We start from the raw sequence: 21,733 nt of genomic DNA, 5'->3' as shown, positions 1-21,733 counted from the left end.
AGTACTACTTCATTCTCAGAAATAGTCTTTGCTGCCATGTTGTCCTGCTTAGAGATGCCAGCAGGCGTCCCCCGGGATAAGCGTCTCCAGGAAGGGTGTCTGGAACCCCAACTTGCATCACAGGTGCCCTGATGTGAAGCACCCTGGCTAGAGACTTGGACAATCATGGAAGCCACCTTCATAGCCAGGTAGACACAAAAGGCCTCGAGATGCCATTGTCAGGTGACTTGCGTGGCATCCTGGCTGGCCCTGGCAGCCCCCAGGATGCTGGAAATTCTGCCTGGGAGAGGCCACTCCCCTTGTGCCAACACCAGGAAAGGCTCTGGGCCAGGGGTGCTGCATTGAAGAGGGTGTGGTGTCACTGGGGCTGCTGGCCTCCGGGGCCACCTCCCTGCACCCAAGAAGCCCGCACGTCTCAGCCACAGGGCTTCCTGGGCCCTGAGCGGCTGTGCATTTAGAAACCTCAAAACTGTACTGTGAGGCGTTTCTTTCTACAGACTAAAAAGGAGAGAAAGAGAAAAAAGCAAGAGAGTGAAACAGCAAGAAAGATGGAGAGTGAGCCTAAGAAAGGGAGTGAGGAAGAGAAAAGAGGGACCGGGTCCCGGTCAGAAGGGCTGGGCAGCGGCCAGCGAGCAGGACAGGCTCCCTCGACATGAAAGACTGAGCATCGCGCCTCTGACCCAATGACAGCAGAGGGATGACCACGGGTATAAACCCACCAGCACAGAGCAAGGGAGAATGGAGACAGGAGGGTGTCAGGGATGTCAACACATTCTAGAGAGATGGACGGACGGACGGACGGCAGACGCACGGTTGGTAACTGACTTGGCAGAGTAGAAGCAAAAACCCATGTGCCCTTGAGGGGGCACCAGGAAAGCAAGCCAATTCGCCTGCAGAACCCTGGAAAGACCCATGGACAGGAAGCATCAGGTGCCGGAAAAGCAGAGACTCGGAGAGGGTGAGAGGGAGGGAGGCAGAGGCTGCAGACCTGTGCAGGGAACAGTCGGACCCTCCCCAGGCCCGATGCACCCCACCCGGCCTCTGCCCCCATAGGAGACACGATCTTCCTGCAGAAAGGGACCCTAAAGACTCCAAACTTGGAGACAGCAGAGGAGAGACACGGATGTAAGCCAGGAGAATTCATTAATTAATGGTGAAATTCCAAGTCCCCTCCCCACCTGGTTCCCAAACCACCCCGCAGCCACGGACAGCTCCTTCTCCGGAGAGCCTGAATGGCATCTCCAGACGTTGGCATCTGGAGATGCAGACTCTCAGAAATCCCCCTCGCCGGAAGCTGGCTGCCTCCATTGACAAGCCCTCCCCCCAGGTACAGCAAGCAGAGGAAAGGGCAGCGTGAGAGAACAGATCCTCCTTTAGAATTCGGCGAAGTCAGAAGATAATGTCTAAAACTGCAAATCAAGAAATAGCAGAAAAAACAGATTGAAAAGTCGAGAGGTAATATCAGAATGAAAAGAATTGACAGTGGGCACTCTTGGCGGATGGGACTGAGCGGCAGGGCAGAGGGCTGCCATTTCTTCTTACAAGCCTTTTAGAACCATTTGCCTGATTAAACTATGTGCACGGATATTTGTGATAAAAATAAAAAGAGTAAAAGAAAGTGGAGGTTGGAGCCAGAAGCTGGCAGCGAGATATGAGACACAAACACCCACTCCCCTCTCTCGGCTCCCTCCCAGGAAGGAGGCCCTGGGCTTGCACTCCTGGCTCCAGGAAGTGAGGAGGCAGGTGATGAAAGCTGGTACAACAGGAGAGGACACACGAACCCGTGAGTGTGACACACTCCCCGTGCCCACCTGCAAAAAGGGCAGCCACTTAAGGCTGCGCAGCCGAAAACCTGAAGCCAGCGGGGTCTGCTCCCCGGGGCACCGCGGACCAGGGTTCCCGGCAGCCAGGGCACCTGCCTTGGCCCCCTTCCTGGGCACCGCCTCCTCCGGCTCCTCCCCTTTGACACTCTGCATTCTGTGATTCTGGAAAATGCACCTGAATCTGGGGCAGACCCACTTTGATACGGAGGCTGGGGATTTCCCCACCACCGGCAAGACACCACCCACTTCATCAGGATCCAGGTCATGGCTCATTCCCGGCCTCACCCAGAAATGCATCCCAACCACAGGACCCCCGAGGCTCATGCCTTGCAGGGTGCCCCCGGGCAGCCGGGGCTTCTCGTGAGCCCCGAGCCAGCGGCCGCCACCCGCTGCTGCTTTTGCTCTTTGGTTAATGATAATAGTTTGGACTTCGTCAAGAATTTGCTCAGTGCGCTAGGAAATGCTGAAATGGATGTAACATGACACATCGTTATGTTAATTTGATAGCAGGTTCCCCAATTCAGCAGAATGCAAAGGTCACCACATTGAAATCATTGCCGACCTAGTGTATTTCTTCCTTTGCAGTTCCAAAGGACAGAGTCCCTGAAATGATTTAGGTATAAAGCTCCCTCCCAAACTGTTCCCGCCGATAGCATAGCACCCAACACACACACACACACACACACACACACACACACACACACACACGACCAATCCCCAACCCTTAGCTCTGCCTGACTAGACGCAGCTACAGAAGCAGCTCTGGGAATCTTTTTCTTTTAATTGTCGTAAAATAGATATAACATAAAATTTTCCACTTTTACGTGTGCTGTTCGCTGGCATTAAGTCCATTCACATTGTTGCACAGCTCTCACCATCATCCATCTCCAGAACTTTCTCATCTTCCAAAACGGAAACTCTGTCCCATCAAACACTAACTCCCCTCCCCACCCCCCAGCCCCTGGCAATAACCACTCTACTCCCCGCCTCCATTAATCTGACTGCTCTCAGCACCTCATATAAACGGAATCATATGCTATTCACCCCCTTGTGGCTGGCTTATCTCACTGAGCACAATGTCCTCAAAGTTCATCCATGCTGAACGCCCTTCCTTTCTAGTTCTGGGAACTTTTAATCCTCCAGATGGGATCTCCACATGATTCATGCAATTCTATTCTGGTCGCTCCCCAGGAATAGGGGCTTCCTTAGAAAAGTCCTGTAACTGTCCCAAGGAGCAGAAGCCCTGGCGGTGGCCAGCAGGTCACTCCTGTGTGCCACTTACAGAGGGCCTGGCCAAAGCAGCCCCACCTGCACAGCGACCCGCGTGGGGCCTGGTGAGGTTGGCTTTCTGGCTGGTGCGCTCTGCTTCCCCCAGGCCCACCGCCCAGCCCCTCTCTGCTGGTCTGCGCAGGTGCGAGCCTGCTGCTCCGTCACGAGCCCACACACCCCTGTGCACCCCGTCAAATCTCCTGCTCCTCTGTGCACAAGCCCTGCAGAGACCACAGATGCGGCACAGCCCTGCCCGTGGGGAGCTCGCTGTCCCCACGGGAAGGCAAGACTTCCACACTTATGGTCACTAAATTGTCAAAAATTGATGTCAAAGAATGTAGGCTGCAGAATCTGACAGCGAAGGGGGCTCCCGATGAGTTGGCGTGTGTGGGGGGCTCCCAGGAAGAGGTCAGATCCGGAGGATGGGCAGATTGGGCGGGACGTGGGACATTCGAGGGGAGGTCAGTGGCCTTTGGAGAGCAGTAAGCAGCTCCCTAACTGCAGGGGTTACGCTGCACGAGTCAAAGAAGAAGACTGGGAAAGGGAGACTGAGGCAGAATAAGGACCTTGAACACAACACTGGACTTCATCCCATAGGAAGTCGCTAAGGTTTTCAAGGAGAACAGTGATGTAACAAAAGGAGCATTTTAGGGAAACCAGCAGGAGGAAAGGAGTCCAGCCTGGAGAGCAAAGCTGTCAGAGCTGTTTAATAACCCAAGCATGATGCTGGTGGCAAGGACCGAACCTGGGGGACACAGGAAAGTAAGGAGGTGAATTGCAGTTTGAAACCCTGGTAGAACCAGTGACTAATTCCATTCAGGGGATGAAAGAGAAAGAGGAGCCATGAAGGAGGACGAGCTGTGAGCTCTGGAGCCTTTAAGATGAGGTGGCTTTTCTGAGAACGAGGGAAATCAGAGAACGGAAACAGAGCAGAAGTGAGGGCAGGAGGAAGTGGAAAGATGATGAATTTGGGATAATAATATGACATCCAGGTGCCCAGGAAAGAGGTTCAGACTTGGGGAAGGTCCACAGAGAGTTACTAGTCAAACCCTGGAGCTCTTGGAGTCCTGGGAGGCAGAACTTTGCAGGAAAGAGCAGAAGACCCAAGACTTGGTCCCACCACCAGAGTGGGGAAGGTGAAGGTCCAGAGCAGAAGAAGCAATGGACCTACAGGGTCCCAAGAGCCGGGAGAGCAGGGGTGGGTCTCCCACTGAGTCCCTTGGGTCTTCTTGAAACTCAGGTCTCACTTTTCTTCTCCTTTCCTTCCAGACCCCTCCCTCTACTTGGCTGTTTTACTGCTTATTGACCAAGAAGCACTTAGTGTTCATTACAGGAAAATTCTATTATTACACTTTTAGTGTTTCAGTGTTAAGGTGCTATCTATATAAATCTAATTAATTAATTAGATAATTAATAGTATTTTCCAGCCTCCTTCTAACTGATATACACACGATTCCTGGGAAGGAAGAGTTTTCAATTCTATCTTGAGCTTTGTGTGTCCCCGGCTTCCAAAGAAGGTTGTATGTTTCCCAGGAGAGAAGAAATAAATTACTGGGAACGCTAAATTTTGCAGCCCACCTGCCTGTGCTCTGCCGGGCTCTACTCTCTGCCCTACAGGGGAGTATGTGCTTCCCCACACTGTCTGCAACTCGGGGCTAAATCAACTCCAGAGGCCAGCACAGGAAGCCACAGCCAAGCTCACCAGCAAGGGGAGGCTGGGTCTCCCGGGTGGTTGAGAATTCATGGAGATGGGAGGTAGGAAAAATAGTGGAACAATTTGCAGGGCCACCTTCAAATCCCACACCAGCAGAGGTGTCGCAACCAAGCTAAGATTGCGGGCTTTGCAATAAGATAATCCTGGGCTCAAATACCAGTTCTAACATTTGCTGTGCAATCCTGGACAGATAACACACCCTCTCTGCATCTCATTGCTTGGCAGAGCTGTCGAAAGGACTTAAAAGCCCACGGAAGAACCCCAGAGCACAGTATAAGAGCAACCTATACAAGACAATACTAGAGTCAACCCAGGTCTCCCCCTTCAAGCCCTCGGGCTCACGCTCTCATTCATTTCACGGATGTTCACGGAGCGCCCACCATGTGTCCAACAGCACTGCGGGCACTGGGGAGACCCCTTGACCAAGCCGGGCGGAAAGTCCCTCTCCTTGTGGTACTTTCACTTTGGGGAAGAGGTCAGATAATGAATAAGTGAATTAAACAAATAAAAAGGGGAAACTACACAGTGTGTCAGACAGCGATAAGCGCTCCAGAGAAACAGAAAACAGAGAAAGAGGAAAGGGATTCCAGCTGGATGGCAGGGGATACGATTTTAAATCCTGTGTTCAGGGAGGGCCTCGCGGAGAAAGTGACAAAGAACCAAGGCCAGAAGGAGGAGCTGGAAGAACGTTCTAGATGGAGGGCGGAAGCTCTTGATGCCGAGATTCTAAATTCTCCTGGTGGGGTGGGGAGTGTGGAGTCCCCTGGGGTCTCCCAGTGGTATTATTACACTGCTGGGCACACAGCAAGGGCCAAATAAAGACGTCCTGAAGGGTGATTTTTCAAGCTGCCGCTTCCAGAAGGTCCCAGTTGCTGATAACACAATTCGGGCTGTTTCAACAACCCGCAGGGAGCCCTGTCGTGGCGCCGCTGCCGCCCCCGGGGCCCCCTAACCCTGGGATCCTCCTTGTAGCACACCTCATTATTAAACAGGTGAGTGAGGCTCCCGGGACCTTCTCTGTAATTAGGGCAGGATCTGAGCAAGGGCTCTATTTATAACCGCCAGCGATCGGCAAACCACAGAAACGCAGCGTGGGTCCCTGTGCAGCTCCTATACCAACATCTATATGTGAACTGATTACAACAATTAATTTAATAGGGATTCCTCCACGCAAACAATGTATCATTTTATTAGGAAACTCTATAAATGTCAGAGGTGTAATTCATTTTTATTAATTTTCTAAAATGAAATTAGCAGTGGCGGCGGTGGCGGCAGCAAACAGAAGTTGTATTGCCTCCTCCTTCAGCAGAGGATTGGTGTCATTAATTCCTTAATACCAGGAGGCCAGTCTGCATGAACTCAGCAGTTAACTGCACCAATTAATTTCAATCCGGGGGTGGGGGGAGGGGAGAGCCAAACTCAACGACTAATTTAGGAAGGTCCTTGAACAACCACAGCAACTTATCCCCCTCCTGGGACAAGAAGCTTTCAAGTGTAAACACGGATTGGATATTATAATACTAATAGGAAACGTTCTGTCTTCACCCTCCACCTTTAGGAAAGAAATCCGTCCTTCCAAAGCCTGGAGAGGTTGTGGCAGATGCGTCCTGAAATCAAAGGCTCCAGGAGGCCTAGGGATGGCCCCTTGCAGACGTGCTGGGACACGGACCCTCACAGCACGCGAAGCGAGATCACAAATATTATCTCATTCAATTCTCATCGTGACCCACTGAGGACAGAATCAACACTGACCTCTGTTTCATGCGTGAAGAAGAAAAAGCAGAGCTTTGAAAGGAGCTGAAATAACTTTCCTAAAGTCACAAAGCTATTGAGTGACAGGGCCAAGGCTCGAACCCGGATTTGTCAATATTGAAACCCACACGCCTTCTCGGCTGCCAGGCGCGCTCCTGGCACCTCGGGACGGGAAGTCTCCTGGCGCTATTTATACTCTGAAAAGTCAAGTGAGTCAGGCATGACCATGAGTGACGTTTGCTTCTCAACGGAAACCTGAATTCAGACTGAAACGCGAGGCAGAACCCCAGGCTTGTTGTGCAGGCAGAGGCCAGCTGAAGCAGGACACATGTCTGCATATCTGAAATCAGATGTCTGCCCGGGATGAGTTCCAGAGGATCTCACTCTCCAGCTAAAGAGAAGCTCTTTCCTTCCACTTAGATTCGAGGAGTGTTTTGCCGAGGAGTGGAGAGCCTGTGGAGAGGCTGGAGGCAGCTCGGGATGAGAACCGCTGTGGGGTCAGTAAACGGTGCAGAGGCAGAAATCAGACAGACTCCCTTCCACCCAAAGAAACTAGGACAGCAGTTCTCCAAGGGGGGTCCCAGGCCAGCCGCATCCCATCACCTGGGAACGGCCTAGACATAACAGATGCTCAGGCCCCACACCAGACACACTGAATCAGAAACTGGGGGCGGGGTCCAGCACGTTGCTTAACAGACCCTCCAGCTGATTGTGATGTCTACTCAAGTTTGGGAACCACTGCCCCTGAAGAAGATGTCCCCAGAAGAAAGAACAGATGAGCATGCCAGGCTTTCCAGGCTTTCCCTGGTACAGGACACAGCTGTGTTCACCAAACAGTAGACTGCATCACCATTCACTCTCACCACCCCGACCCCGACCCCACTCTAGCAAAGAATGTCCTTCTTGGCCTCATTCTTATTGGGCTTGGCCACAGGAATTGCTTTGGCTAATGGATTTGTGAGCAGGTGTGACATCTAATGCCACATCCAGTGTCATACCCAGAGGTTTTCATTGTCCCTGTATGGATTGCCTTGGGCTTTTAAGGCTCTGCCATCCTCCATGAGAACCAGATGTCCCAGACAGGGAAGGAGTGGGGGGCGTAGTGGGGGAAGGCTTCCTCAGCCTGGATCCTACAACAAAACGACATGTCCAGGGGCTTCCTAGGTGGCGCAGTGGTTGAGAATCCGCCTGCCAATGCAGGGGACATGGGTTCAATCCCTGCTCCAGGAAGATCCCAGATGCCGCAGAGCAACTAAGCCCATGCGCCACAACTATTGAGCCTGTGCTTTAGAGCCCATGAGCCACAACTATTGAGCCCATGTGCTGCAACTACTGAAGCCCAAGCGCCTAGAGCCCGTGCTCCACAACAAGAGAAGCCATGGCAATGAGGAGCCTGCGCACCACAGCAAAGAGCAGCCCACACTCACCGCAACTAAAAAAAAAAGGAAAGCCCGTGCACAGGAAAAAAGACCAACACAGCCAATAAAATAAATAAATAAATAAATTTATAAATCAAAGACGACACAAACAGATGGAGGGACATACCATGTTCCTGGACTGGAAGAATCAACATCGTGAAAATGACTGTACTACCCAAAGCAATTTACAGATTCAATGCAATCCCGATCAAATTACCAATGGCATTTTTCACAGAACTAGAGCAAGAAATCTTACGATTTGTATGGAAATGCAAAAGACCCCGAATAGCCAAAGCAATCTTGAGAAGGAAAAATGGAGTTGGTGGAATCAGGCTCCCTGACTTCAAACTATACTACAAGGCCATAGTGATCAAGACAGTATGGTGCTGGCACAAAAATAGAAAGGAAGATCAATGGAATAGAATAGAGAACTCAGAAGTAAGCCCAAGCACATATGGGCACCTTATCTTTGACAAAGGAGGCACGAATATACAATGGAAAAAAGACAGCCTCTTCAACAAGTGGTGCTGGGAAAATTGGACAGCAACATGTAAAAGAATGAAATTAGAATACTTCCTAACACCATACACAAAAATAAACACCAAATGGATTAAAGACCTACATGTAAGGCGAGACACTATAAAACTCCTAGAGGAAAACATAGGCAGAACACTCTATGACATACATCAAAGCAAGATCCTTTTGGACCCATCTCCTGAAATCATGGAGATAAAATCAAGAATAAACAAATGGGACCTCATGAAACTTAAAAGCTTTTGCACAGCAAAAGAAACCATAAACAAGACTAGAAGGCAACCCTCAGAATGGGAAAAAATAATTGCCTATGAAACAACGGACAAAGGATTAACCTCCAAAATATACAAGCAGCTCATGCAGCTTAACATCAAAAAAGCAAATAACCCAATCCACAAATGGGAGGAAGACCTAAACAGACATTTCTCCAAAGAAGGCATACAGATGGCCAACAAACACATGAAAAGATGCTCAACATCACTCATCATCAGAGAAATGCAAGTCAAAGCCATAATGAGGTATCACCTCACACCAATCAGAATGGCCATCATCACAAAATCTGGAAACAACAAATGTTGGAGAGGGTGTGGAGAAAAGGGAACTCTCCTGCACTGTTGGTGGGAATGTAAGTTGGTACAGCCACTATGGAAAACAGTTTGGAGGTTCCTTAAAAAACTACAAATAGAACTACCATATGATCCAGCAATCCCACTCCTGGGCATATACCCAAAGAAAACCATAATCCCAAAAGAAACATGTACTATAATGTTTATTGCAGCACTGTTTACAATAGCCAGGACATGGAAGCAACCTAAATGCCCATCAACAAATGAATGGATAAAGAAGATGTGGCATATATATACAATGGAATATTACTCAGCTATAAAAAGGGATGAGATGGAGCTATATGTCATGAGGTGGATAGACCTACAGTCTGTCATACAGAGTGAAGTAAGTCAGAAAGAGAAAGACAAATATTGTACGCTAACTCACATATACGGAATCTAAAAATGGTACTGATGAACTCAGTGACAAGAATAAGCACACAGATGCAGAGAATGGACTGGAGAACTCGAGGTTTGGGAGGGGGCAGGGGGTGAAAGGGAAGCTGAGATGAAGCAAGAGAGTAACACACACATATATATACTACCAACTGTAAAATAAATAGCCAGTGGGAAGTTGTTGTATAACAAAGGGAGTTCAACTCGAGGATGGAAGATGCCTTAGAGGACTGGGATGGGGAGGATGGGGGGGACTCAAGGGAGGGTGGGGGGGGAGTCGAGGGAGGGAGAGAATACTGGGATATGTGTATAAAAACAGATGATTGAACTTGGTGTACCCCCCAAAAAATAATAAATAAATAAATAAAATTTAAAAAAATAAATAAATTTATATATAAAAAAAAAGACACGTCCAGTGGTCCTGAACCCAACCCAAAGCCACAGCCACCCTGTAGACTCATGAGCAGGAAATAAAAATTTATTGTTATAAGTCACTTAGTTTGGAGATTGTTTCTTACAAGGCATTATCATATCAAAAGCTGACTGATACAAACCATTTGATTTTATAGCAAAGGAAATCATGGACCCAGAAGGCTGAAGAGATGAAGACATTCTACAGAGGCATTCAGGATGGAAGGTAAAAGAATCAGAGTCAACCTCTGCCCCCACCTGGGGGATGCAAATCTCAGGAACTAATCTCCCTTTCCTCAACGTCCTCCAACCTCCTTCAAAATGGAAAATTTTTATCCTCCTCTAATGGATGCTAACCAGTAAAAACCCAATCCTCATGAAGAAATATTTTAAAGAATCTTCTAGGCTGAATAAACATCTTTCCTCCATGGCTCAGAAAGGATGAACAGGTCAAGCTGATGGCCCAGTGGGCAGAGGACACACCCCACCCCTTTCCCTGGTCTTCCAGTTAACAAACTTGGAGAATTTGGGGCTTCTGGCCAAAGGAACAGACTGGGCTTTCCACCTCTCAAATTCAAACCCACAGCACAGTTATCCTGTAAGCGCTAACACCGCTCAGGCTGTTAAACACCTGGCCCTGTCACCACTAATAGAAAAACTGTGGCAATTGGAAGAGAGTGGCTGTGTATTTCCAAAGCTCTAGAATGTAACATACCAAAAATGAAAAAATGAGAGCTGGGGAGGAAAGAAGAGGCTGCCTTTAAACTCAACCCTAAATCCCAACGTCCCAGTTCTTCACAAAATAATATCACTTGTACCGACAGAAAGCAAGTCAGCTGAATCTTCGCCAGTTCCCTCATTCCCAAGTGGTGAGACTAGTTCAGCGTCCGTGGCAGTTGGCAGGTTCACGGACATTGACTAAATGATAAACTGCAAACTTAGCCGTGGCCTCTGATTTGTTAAGATCTTCTTAACACCATCAAGAAAAAACTTGACTTGCAGTGTGTAAAACATGTTGAGATGAAAAGCAGACAGTTAAGGTCATTTCCCTTTTAGAAAGTCAGTTTCGAGAGAACATCGGTGGCAGGTGGACACTTTCCCAAAATAAACTTCCCCTGATGGTCCTGCCTGCCAAGCCTTTCCAAGCACCCAGATGAAGGGTCCAGCGTCAAGCCAGTAGCTTAAAATTCCCAACGTGCATGATGGCGCCTGCCCTGTTTTTAAGCCATCCGATCACAGTCACCACCACGGTCTTAGGCCAATGACCGAGACCTCCATGTCACAAGCTATCAGGCACGACATGGCATTTTGACCTTGCCCGTGAATTGACTGGCCAAATGAGGTAATCAATGAAAATCAATCCGTTTACTGTACGTATTTGAAAAACTGTGAGAGCTGGGACATTACCTTGTCTTAGGGGATGTGGTTAGCCATTCTTCGTGTTTCTCAAATGTTATTAAATAAGCTGCAATTTCCTGAAACAGAAGAATAAAAAGATAATAGCAACAATTAGCTCACGTTGGATCCCGAGAGGTAAGAAAGTTTTTTGCTCTATCCCAGCCGCTGTCCTCTTTTGCGAGGCCGGGAGCCCATCTCCGGTGGAGAAACGCTAGACTTGGACTATGTTTCTATTTTGATTTTTTTTTAAGACCTTTCCATTCAACCTGCCATACCATAATAATCAAAGCACTGGCTTTCAAAAGATGAGTCGGTGACAAGGACAAAGATATTTCTCTGTGGGAGGAAAACATCAGACACCATTTCAGCTTCTAAATGTCATTAATTTGAAGGAGGGGAAACACATGCCCACAACAGGTCTCCACTCATGCAAGGTCAGAATTGGAAAGTTTAGTCGGTCTCCTTCTGAAGCTGGAGTAACCTTTCATCACTGTCACAAGAAACGCTGCCTTCTCTCAGCGTGAGCCCCCAGCCCCGAGCCACATCACACAAAGACTCAGAAGAAAAGAAAAGGCCACCTTACAGAGACAGAGACAGAGAGACAGAAAGAGAGGGAGGAGAGGCAGAGAGAGAGGTACCCTTCCCCACTACTGATAACTTAATCTCTCGAGGAGCGCTTCAGAACGAAGAGCAGTGTCAGCAGAGTTTAAGGCAAAGATGGAGGAAATGTGGGCACCTGAAGGTACATGAAATATTTATAAACACAACAACATCACTGCACATGGAATTACTGATTTATTAATAATTTCCATAAAAAGCCAGTGGGTGACTTCCACATAAGTCATCGCTCGGGCTCTGAGGCAAGACATGGCCCATCACTTCCAGCTCCAAACGGATCTGAAATTGGCAGGGATTGTAAGTTAAATTAAGGTTGCACTAGTACACAGCTCCCTTGATCTTGGTGATGATACAGCACGGAGCTGGCGCCCTCGACAACCAGAAAAATGCAGAGAATAGGCCTCCCTTCTCAACTTTCTGTGCAGATGGGGATCCTGGGGGGTGGCTCCTGATGGAGACGCCCAGCCTCCTGGAGGCCTGCAGCCTCCCTCTACAGTTAGCCTCCTCTGGGCTTGGACATTAGGAAGTGGACACCCGTGACCACACAGACGCTAAACTTGGCCTTGAAGAAAAAGAAGGGAAGCAGAGCAGGTCAAAGTAGAAAACACCACCCATGCCACATGGTATGAAGGTCACAGGCCCAGGTCAGGGTCAGGGTCTCAAATCATCGTGGAAACCAGCCACGACCATGAGCTAGCCAGCGACCAGTAACCAGAGCCGAAGCCACCTCAGTCCAGAAGCCTGGACCTTTCACCAAGAAGCTGGGAAGCAGAAACCTATCACAAAAATAGAGTTGCCTCGTTGCATAGATTTTTATTGTTGACTGCAGCTAAAGCTGATCAACCAGCACACTGTTCTCTCGTCCTTGTGAGAGAACATATTCTCCTTCCTCTCCCTAAGGTGTCACCATAGGTAGATATCACCTCCCCCGGCTGGCCCCCCTAACTCTTCACGGCAGGGCTTGCTGAGCATCCTCCGCGGCCCCATGGCACCCGGCACCTCCCCACAGTGTGTAGGGTTTATCACTGCATCCTGGTATCTTGTTCACATGGAGAGCACCCTCCAGTAGGCCATGTACTCCTCACGCGCAAGGAACATGTCATCGCTAATGTAACCCCAGGACCTCACCATGTCCTGATAAGTGTTTGTTAGACAGACGGATGGAAGGGTGGGTGGGTAGGTGAGTGCATAGGAGGGAGGGATAAAGAGTGGGCATTAGAGAAATAAAATTGCATATATGAGTGTCTGGACTTCCCTGGTGGCACAGTGGTTAAGAATCCGCCTGCCAATGCAGGGGACACAGGTTCGATCCCTGGTCCGGGAAGATCCCACATGCCGTGGAGCAACTAAGCCCGTGCACTACAACCACTGAGCGTGCACTCTGAGCCTGCGAGCACAACTACTGAAGCCCGTACACCTAGAGCCCATGCTCCACAACAAGAGAAGCCACCACAATGAGAAGCCTGTGCACTGCAACAAAGACCCAATGCAGCCAATAAATAAATAAATTTAAAAAAAACAAACAAAACAGTATGAGTGTCTGCCCAGGAATCCCACTACTGGGCATATACCCAGAGAAAACCATAATTCAAAAACACACATGCACCGCAGTGTTCATTGCAGCACTATTTACAATAGCCAGGTCATGGAAGCAACCTAAACGTCCATCGACAGACAAATGGATAAAGAAGCTGTGGTACATATATACAATGGAATATTACTCAGCCATAAAAAGGAATGAAATTGGGTCATTTGGAGAGACATGGATGGGTCTAGAGACTGTCATACAGAGTGAAGTAAGCCAAAAAGAGAAAAACAAATATTGTACTAATAAAAAAACCAGCTTAAGGAAATAAAATGGAGCACCTTAAAAAAACACACACAAATATATATTAGCGTGTATACGTGGAATCTAGAAAAATGGTAACAGATGAACCAGTTTGCAAGGCAGAAATAGAGACACAGACGTAGGGAACAAACGTATGGACACGAAGGGGGGAAAGTGGAGGGGTGGGACAAATTGGGAAATTGGGGTTGAAATATATACACTAATATGTATAAAATAGGTAACTAATGAGAACGTGCTGTACAGCACAGGGAACTCTACTTCGCCATACAGTAGAAACTAGCACAATATTGCAAAGCAACTACACCCCAATAAAAAAAAATTTTTTTTTTAAGTATGAGTGTCTGTGTGTGTGTCCTGAGTATGTTGTGTTTGTATATGTTTATTACTTAAGATAGTTGAAGCAAGCGCTTAAAAGCAGTAAAACCCCGCAGCTCCTAGATAAACCTTTACCAGTGATTTAATTAATTCTAAGTCACTGTGGGAAGGTGATACAGTATCACGGTTAAGAGCACATGCTCTGGAAGCAAACAGACCTGGCTTGAGGGGCTGGCTCTACCACTTACATGCTGTCTGATCTTGAGCACATTACTTATCCTGTCTAGACCTCGGTTTCCCAGGAAACTGAGATAATACCACCTCTCGGGGAGTTATAAGGAGCAACGATTCTTAATACCCTGACTGGTGTATAGCAACGCCCCACAGTCATCACTACCATGATTATGATTAGAAGGTGCACGTGGTGTGAGCCGGCTCTACAGAGGCCCCTGATGAGGCAGCAGGTACCAAACGGTCCAGCTGAGAAGCGGCCAGTGCTGCTGGACGGACCTTCATCGATCCCACCCTCCTCCACCCTCCACCCCCTCATCCCACGGTGAATGGTATCATGCCAATCACTCTTCAGAGCTGGACTCAATCCTTCCCTTTATCTACCGGTGCCCATTTAGCTGCACAAAGCATTCATTCATTCACCTCACAAAGCTAACTAAAATCTTGAATCTCGAGAGAATAGTAAACAGGACACTCTGAGCATCTTCTCCAAAATAAACAATTGCAATAGTCCTGTCATGAAATGTAGTTATCTTGTAAAGAATTATGTGATTGAAGTATTTCTAATACTTTCAGAAAAGGAGCTCAGAAGTTAAGCAATAATAAACACCAGGTCTTGAAACAATCTGCATATTATACACTATTCAAGTGTGTAGCTTTCAATCTACAGCGGTTAGAAATTATTCTTAGGATAATTCCCAGAAATTAAACAGGCATGAACTTACAGTGAAAGGTACGCATGAACATGGATTAGCATGTGCAATAGTCGTTAATGAAACTGAACAAGTGAATGACCTTGAGCGCAGGCAGCGGCTGGAGTCAGGAGTGGGCAAAGTGGGCCACTGTGTGGGTGCCTCAGCCCGTCTACCTGAGCTTCAGGAGGCTCGACGTCTGACAACTGGAACCCCTGGGATCCGCGCCCTTGCCCAGGACTGTGCTGAGCGCTAAGTGACCCCCAATGGCCCAGAGGTTGGGGGCACAGGGCACCCCAGACGCCTCTAGATTCATCACCGTGTCCCAAAGACCCAGACTCCCAAAGAAGGCCTTCGTGAGCACCCTTCAGGCAACGCTTGCCTGAGCCCGGCAGGGCCCCCTCCACTGCTACTGTCGTGCAAGGAGAAAAACTCCCTGGACCACTTACTGCATTCAATATTTACTCTACAAATGTTTACTGAGCATCTACTATGGCCAGTCAGTGAATAAGACCACATGAAGCCTGCCCTTAAAGAGCTCACAGCCGGCACAGAGACAAGTCAACATAATCGTGGGACGTTCACGCTATCACAGCGCCAACTCTCCTGTCAGCTCTGTGGCCAGGCCCAGCAGGTCACCTCAGGCCTACTGAGCTGCTGTGCAAGCCAGCAGAGGCCCCCGCCCCCTGGGGAGCCACACCGATTTATGAACTATCTTCGAGCACTGGCCACTCCCTCCTCCACTCTCTAGGTAACAAGGACACCTCCCACACAGATGCCCCTGGTGCAGCACCCGTCCCACTTAGCAGCACCCCGCCTAAGCAAAGGAAACTGAATTCCCAGACCCAGGCTCCCTCCTCTGTCATGCTCACATTGGCCAAGCCCCCGAGCTGGACTCAAACACCAGGGAGCATTGCTGCGCTTCTGCCCGGCTGCCAGCTGGTTGCGGCATGTCTGGGTCACCTGTCTACTCCCAGACCTGTGCTGCCCAGCCCATTCCCCTTATTCCAGCCTTGATCTGTCTCATCGTCAGATGCGCAGACCATGGGCCAGTTCCTCCCCCCACTCCACCCCCTCACCCCCGCCCCAGAGCTTAGGATCTTGCTGGGGAGATGGCTAGGCACATCCCGAAGAACCACAGAGAACAGCAGATGCTAAATAGCGTGAAGCAAAGTGAGAACCATCAAAATTCAGAGAGAGGAGGGCCATCTGGGCTACAACGGGGAATGACCTCGGGGGGGAAGAGGGACTTCATCATCTGTGTCATCGTTACCACCGTAACAGCTAACATTGGCAGAGTGATGTCTCAGGCTAGCAACTGCTCAATCTCAATCTTCAAAACAAACTACGAAGTGGGAACCATGCCCATTTTACAGGTGGGGAAACTGAGGCACAGAGCCGTTAAGTGGCTTGTCCAAGGTCACGTGGCTAAACTCTGCAGAGCCAGAACCCAAAGCCATGCAGAATGGTTCCAGGGCCCACACTCTCCAATACTGATCTGAATTTCTTTAAAAAAAAAAAACAGCTACGATGTGTTCAGAGGGAGAAAAGGAAAACCTGCGTGTGGAAAGTCATGTTTTTCCAATTCAGGCTAACATCCTCCTTCCCCTCTCTGAGCCAGAGTCACCTCACTGCCCCGCCTCCCTTCAGGGGACCAGGAGGAGGCAGGCTGAGCATCCGTCAGCGGGATTCTCTCCTTCCATCAGGATTAGGCTCATTTCCACCCAAAACCTTTGTATGATTCATGGGTTCGTCTACTTCAGTGACAGGAAAAGTTTCATATATCCAGGAACCATTTGCTTTACATGTCTTACAGACAAACCAACAGACAAAAAGAGACAAACACTCTAGCTGAAGAGGGGAAGAGGTTTTGAATAAAAGCATCTTCCGTCCAACTGTCTGACCTCCTCCTCTTTCCCTGAAGCTCCACCAACCTAGGGCTCCAAGGAGGGCAGATGGAAACCCAGATCTGGGCCATCTCATTTTCACAGAGCAGGAAACTGAGGCCCAGAGAAGGGGAGGGGCTTGGCCAAGGTCATGTGTTTGTGGCTCAGCCAAGTGGGACGTGGGACTCCCGACCCCCAGTGCCTGATGCCCTCTCCCCACCTGCCTGTTGCCTCTCAAACTCAAGTCTGGCCCAGGAAATTCGTAGGGTGCTCAAACCAGAAGAGGGCATGCCCTAGAGAAGCGAAAACTGGGACTCGAGCAAAATCGTGCACACAGATGTCCACAGCAGCACTGTCCACACTCGCCAAAAGGTGGAAGCACCCCAAGCATCCATCAACAGACTGATAGAGGGGTAAGCAGAATATAGTCTCTCCACATGATAGATTGTTCAGTCACAAAAAGGAATGAAGTTCTAACACATGCTACAACACAGATGAACCTTGAACGCATGCTAGGAAAGAAGCCAGACACACAAGGCTGCATGTTGTATGAGCCTATTGATGTGAAGTGTCCTAAACAGGCAAATCCATGGAGAGAGGAGACAGGCCGGTGGTTGCCGGGGGCTGGACGAAGAAGGGCGGTGGGAGTGATGCTAAGGGGTGTGGGGTCTCCTTTTGAGGGGATGAGAATGTCTGGAACTAGACAGTGGTGAAGGTTATATAACGTCGAGAATACACTAAATGCCACTAAGGGTAAATTTTACGTGTATTTCACCATAATAAAAAGCTCAAGAGAGAGTAGACGTTCGGCGAGGTGTGGCCCAGGATGAAGAAAATGCCACCTTCCCTTCCTACAAGGTTGAACCCTGAACCCAAAGGACCACCCCGCATGCCCGCAAGCCTCTTCCAGCTTCCTGGCTCCCCCGGTGTCTCTCTGTTCCTGGATCTTAAAACACGGCATCAGTGTCAAGAAGAACAACTCGACGGTCAGGATGAAGGAATTCACTGCAGGATCCAAAGCAAAGACTGTCCAGCTTGCAGATTTTAAATGTTTAGTTTGCCCTTTGGAGGTTCAAATAGAAAAACTGCTGCCAAGGTATGCTGTGTGCATGGGGCGGGTCTCAGGGAACAGGCTGTAGTAGAATCCCACAGGCCCCTATAGCTGCTTGGCATTAGATTTGGTGCCTGCAGACTAGGGAGGCAGGTGGGCCCCTCCTCAAGGCACTGACCAAGCCCCACCAAGAAGGACAGAGTGGGCAGGACTGCCTGGCATCATTGCCTGGTCACACGCCGTGTCGCCCTGCTTCTCTGTCATCCAAAGTCATGCTGGCCGCTCACCACCCAATTGCCAGGTGGGGCTGGCCCTGTCTGCCCCCAGGTGACGGGTCAGACTGAAGACTGCCAAGCCCATCTCGACGGTGAGCCAGTGAGGCTCAGGGTCATCCCGCGGGACTGGCAGGTGGGAATGCAATGCGCCAGCCAGGCTCTTCCTGCCCCTTCCCACTTCGGCCCCCATGCACGGATGCATCCCATGTAACCTGCCTGGCCTTGTTTATAGTCTGCCCCTACCAGGGAGTCTTCCCTGCTGCCTCACGCCACAGTGAACTCCAGCTTCCGGAACCTTCTCAGCAGTGGTTGCACCACTCCTGGACTCCTAGCATGCAGTGCTTTCTGTGGCTAGCATTTATGTGCTTGGTGGTTCTCCCTTCCTAGTTTTGCAGGGTCTGCGGAGGGTCTGCGTCTCAGTCCCTACATCACTGTGGAGTCCTGAGCGGTTCTTGTATCTGAAGATGACTACTGACAGATGGAGGTTAAGTGAAAGAATGCAAATTTCTCTTCTAAAGGATGCAAACATAAAGAGCCCACGTCTGCGCCAACTCTTGCTACAAGCTGAGGGGCTGTGGGTGAACAAATACAGGTGCAGCTACCCTTAAGGCTCAACAGCCTACGTGAGGAGGCCGGACAGGAACGTTCTGCTAGGCGAAGCGCTCCACGTTCGGAAAGGCAGCACCTGGCCGGCCCGTCAGCACCAGGGCAGTGCCATCTAGTACAAACATGACGTGAGCCACAGAGGCAAGCCACAGGTATGGTTTTAAGATTTCTAGAAGCTACATTTTTTAAAAAATATAAAGAAACAGAGATTAATTGTAATAATATATTTTCCAATATATTTTCTATTTTAACCCAATATGTCCAAAAATATTATGATTTCACAAATTTTTTTAAAAGGAATCATGAGCTGTTTCACAATCTTTTTCATATTAAGTTTTCAAGCCCCAGTGCGTATTTTCCACTTCTGGCCCGTCCCAGCTTGGAGCAGCCGTATTTCAAGTGCTGGGCAGCTACCTGCCACATTGGACAGAGCAGCTCCAGATACAGACATCACAGGAGACTGCAAAACACGACATGCCTTCTGGAGCCAAGCCCTCTGCATCCACAGGGCTGGTGCGGAGCCCAGACGTGAATGAAGATGCAGCGACAGCACATGCTTCCTTGGAAGCAGGGCTCACTGCCCCATTGGCCCACCTCGGAGGTGAGGAGCTGTGTCCTGCCTCCAGTGTGTGGGAAGTTATGCCTGTTTGGAAGAGGATACGGAATTCTCAGAGGGGCTGAATTCACCGCCTCTCTCAGCCGGAGCTCATTGTCACTACCATTCCCTCTCCAGGAGCCACCCACTGAGAACACCCCACAGAATCACCCAGCCTAGAGAAACTGGCTTCCCCTTCAGCAGTTTCCCCTGAAGCAGCCCTCAGAAAAAGGACCGGTCCCTCCCAGGCCTTCTATCGGCTCTCCCTGGGACAGTCCATTCTTGATCTGGGGGTCCAATGTCAGTGAGAGAGAAGGGTCACTCTCGAGGGGTTTTTAGTGCTTATTGAGACAACTTCAACAAGCAAACAAGTAAAAGCAACAAGCTATATAGAGATACGTTTTGTTTTTTATTCTGAGTTCAAGTAAAGAAAACATCTGTGGTCTACACAATCTCAGATATTTTGCACACACACACCAAAAAAAAAAAAATAGATCTTTCAAGCAAGGGATAATTTTTTAAAGTTTGTTTTTTATGAGAGTTCTGCACAAGGGTTTTATCTGTAAGGGACAGAAGCGGGGGGGTGGGGGTGGGAGGGGGGAGAGGCAGGACGCTCCCAGCAGCTGGCCCCAGCATCTGCTAGAGCCACAAAACGCAATTATATTACTCCCAAACGAGAAGTAAAAATATCTTGTTTCCAATACTCTTGGTTTTAAGACTCATACTTAATGTCCTCTGGGTATTTCAATGGTGCCAGATCTCTGTGTTATGTACTTTATTAGGGATGTGTGAATGTCATATTAATGACTTCTAACCAACATGTTTACAGTGGAAGGAAATTTTCCCAGAACCCACTGCTCACTGCACTTTACAAAAAATAATTGGCCTTAATTTAAATAAATAAATAGCCATTCCGTACCCCACTCCCAGGGGCATCCCTCACCTGCTCTCTCCACGACGCCCCATGCATGAAGCTAGCGGGTCTCCTCTTTCATGATAAATATTCCAACCCTGGGTCCACGCGTGCCACGTCCCCTCTTTATACATCCTATCTCCACCCACTGACGTACTTCCCGAGAGCCCAGCTGGCCAGCACCCAACACCCTCTATAGGATGTTCTGGGTTCCCACCCGCAAGTCAAAACCTACACCCCAAATCATGCTTTTGAAATGACCAGCTCTGGTGATAAACAACAGCATACAGAATAATGGTTTATATGTTTTATTTATATGAAAGGTAGCATAGTTCTCCTCTGACAATTTATGAGGGTGGAGGCGATTAAGATTGCAGGGACCCAAGGGTGTCTGGAGCAGTTTCTATGAAATGGTAAGTCTCAATTCAGGGTAAATTCCTAACAGCTCAGACTTGTGAAATAAAGCCTGGTTCATTTGGCTGTCTGTTATTTAGATGTGGTAAAGCATTCTTACGACCATCAAAGTGCCAATCAGAACAGAAACAATGAGCTATCATAAAAACAGTCAGAGAAAGATTCAGTGAAGAAGCAATTCCTCCAGTCTCTCCTTCATTTCATTATCCACTCATTGGTCCAATCATTCGATGAATTATTGAGCACCTACTATATGCCAGGCCCTACGTGAGGCCCTAATGATACAAAGACATATGAGTGATGGTCCTGGGAAACACAACTGGGAAGACAGACAGAGCTGCGGGATCCAAGGCTATTGTCAACTGCAAAACAGATGATGAATGCTAAATTAGCAGCACGAATAATGTGTTCATACTGGGAAGAGAAGGCAAGGTTTTGCCAAGAAGCCAGTATTCAAACTGGGTCTTGAAGGATGAGTAGGAGGTTGCCAGGCTGACAAACGGTAAAGGCATTAGGGAAAGGAAACAGCATGTGCAGAGACAAGAAAGTGGGAAAAGCAAATGTGTTTGGGAGATTCTGAGTAACATGACGTCGTAGAGTCTGCAGAGCATGAGGAACAACAGGACCCAAAGTTGGAAAGGGTAGGAAGGCAGCAGACTGTGGAGGAATGAAGACGCCAGGAGAATGGAGTTTTATCCACAAGAGCCAGGGGAGCTGTGGAAAGCTGTTAAGTGGAGAGGAGACACAGAAAGAACCGTGCTTCAGAAATATCCCTCTGATGGTGCCGAGGCAGAGAGGGAGCTACTGACCAGAGACTGTGATTACAGCCCAGGAGGGAGAAGGTGAAGTCCTGAACTATGACAGTGGGGACGGGCAAGGTGGAACTAAGTTGCGTTTTTTCAAAAGTGAATAAGTGGGGCTCGAAAGCCAATTGGCTGGAGAAAACAAGGGAGAGTGAGGCTGCGAGG

The 21,733-nt window shown here is 48.9% G+C and overlaps 1 protein-coding gene across 4 annotated transcripts in view; it reads right to left on the bottom strand.

The window, feature by feature from the left end:
* Positions 1 to 21,733, bottom strand: part of CAMTA1 (calmodulin binding transcription activator 1) — an 869,135-nt gene that overhangs the window by 581,113 nt on the left and 266,289 nt on the right. For all 4 annotated transcript variants that reach the window (XM_057695058.1, XM_057695083.1, XM_057695097.1 and 1 more), the window contains exon 4: positions 11,330 to 11,397. In XM_057695058.1, the coding sequence (XP_057551041.1) occupies positions 11,330 to 11,397 (68 nt within the window). The remainder of the gene's footprint in view (positions 1 to 11,329; positions 11,398 to 21,733) is intronic.

Source organism: Hippopotamus amphibius, chromosome 1, assembly GCF_030028045.1.
Source record: "Hippopotamus amphibius kiboko isolate mHipAmp2 chromosome 1, mHipAmp2.hap2, whole genome shotgun sequence".
NCBI classification, from domain to species: domain Eukaryota; kingdom Metazoa; phylum Chordata; class Mammalia; order Artiodactyla; family Hippopotamidae; genus Hippopotamus; species Hippopotamus amphibius.
Note: the sequence above shows the minus strand (reverse complement) of the source record. Positions and strands in the feature narration are given on the sequence as shown.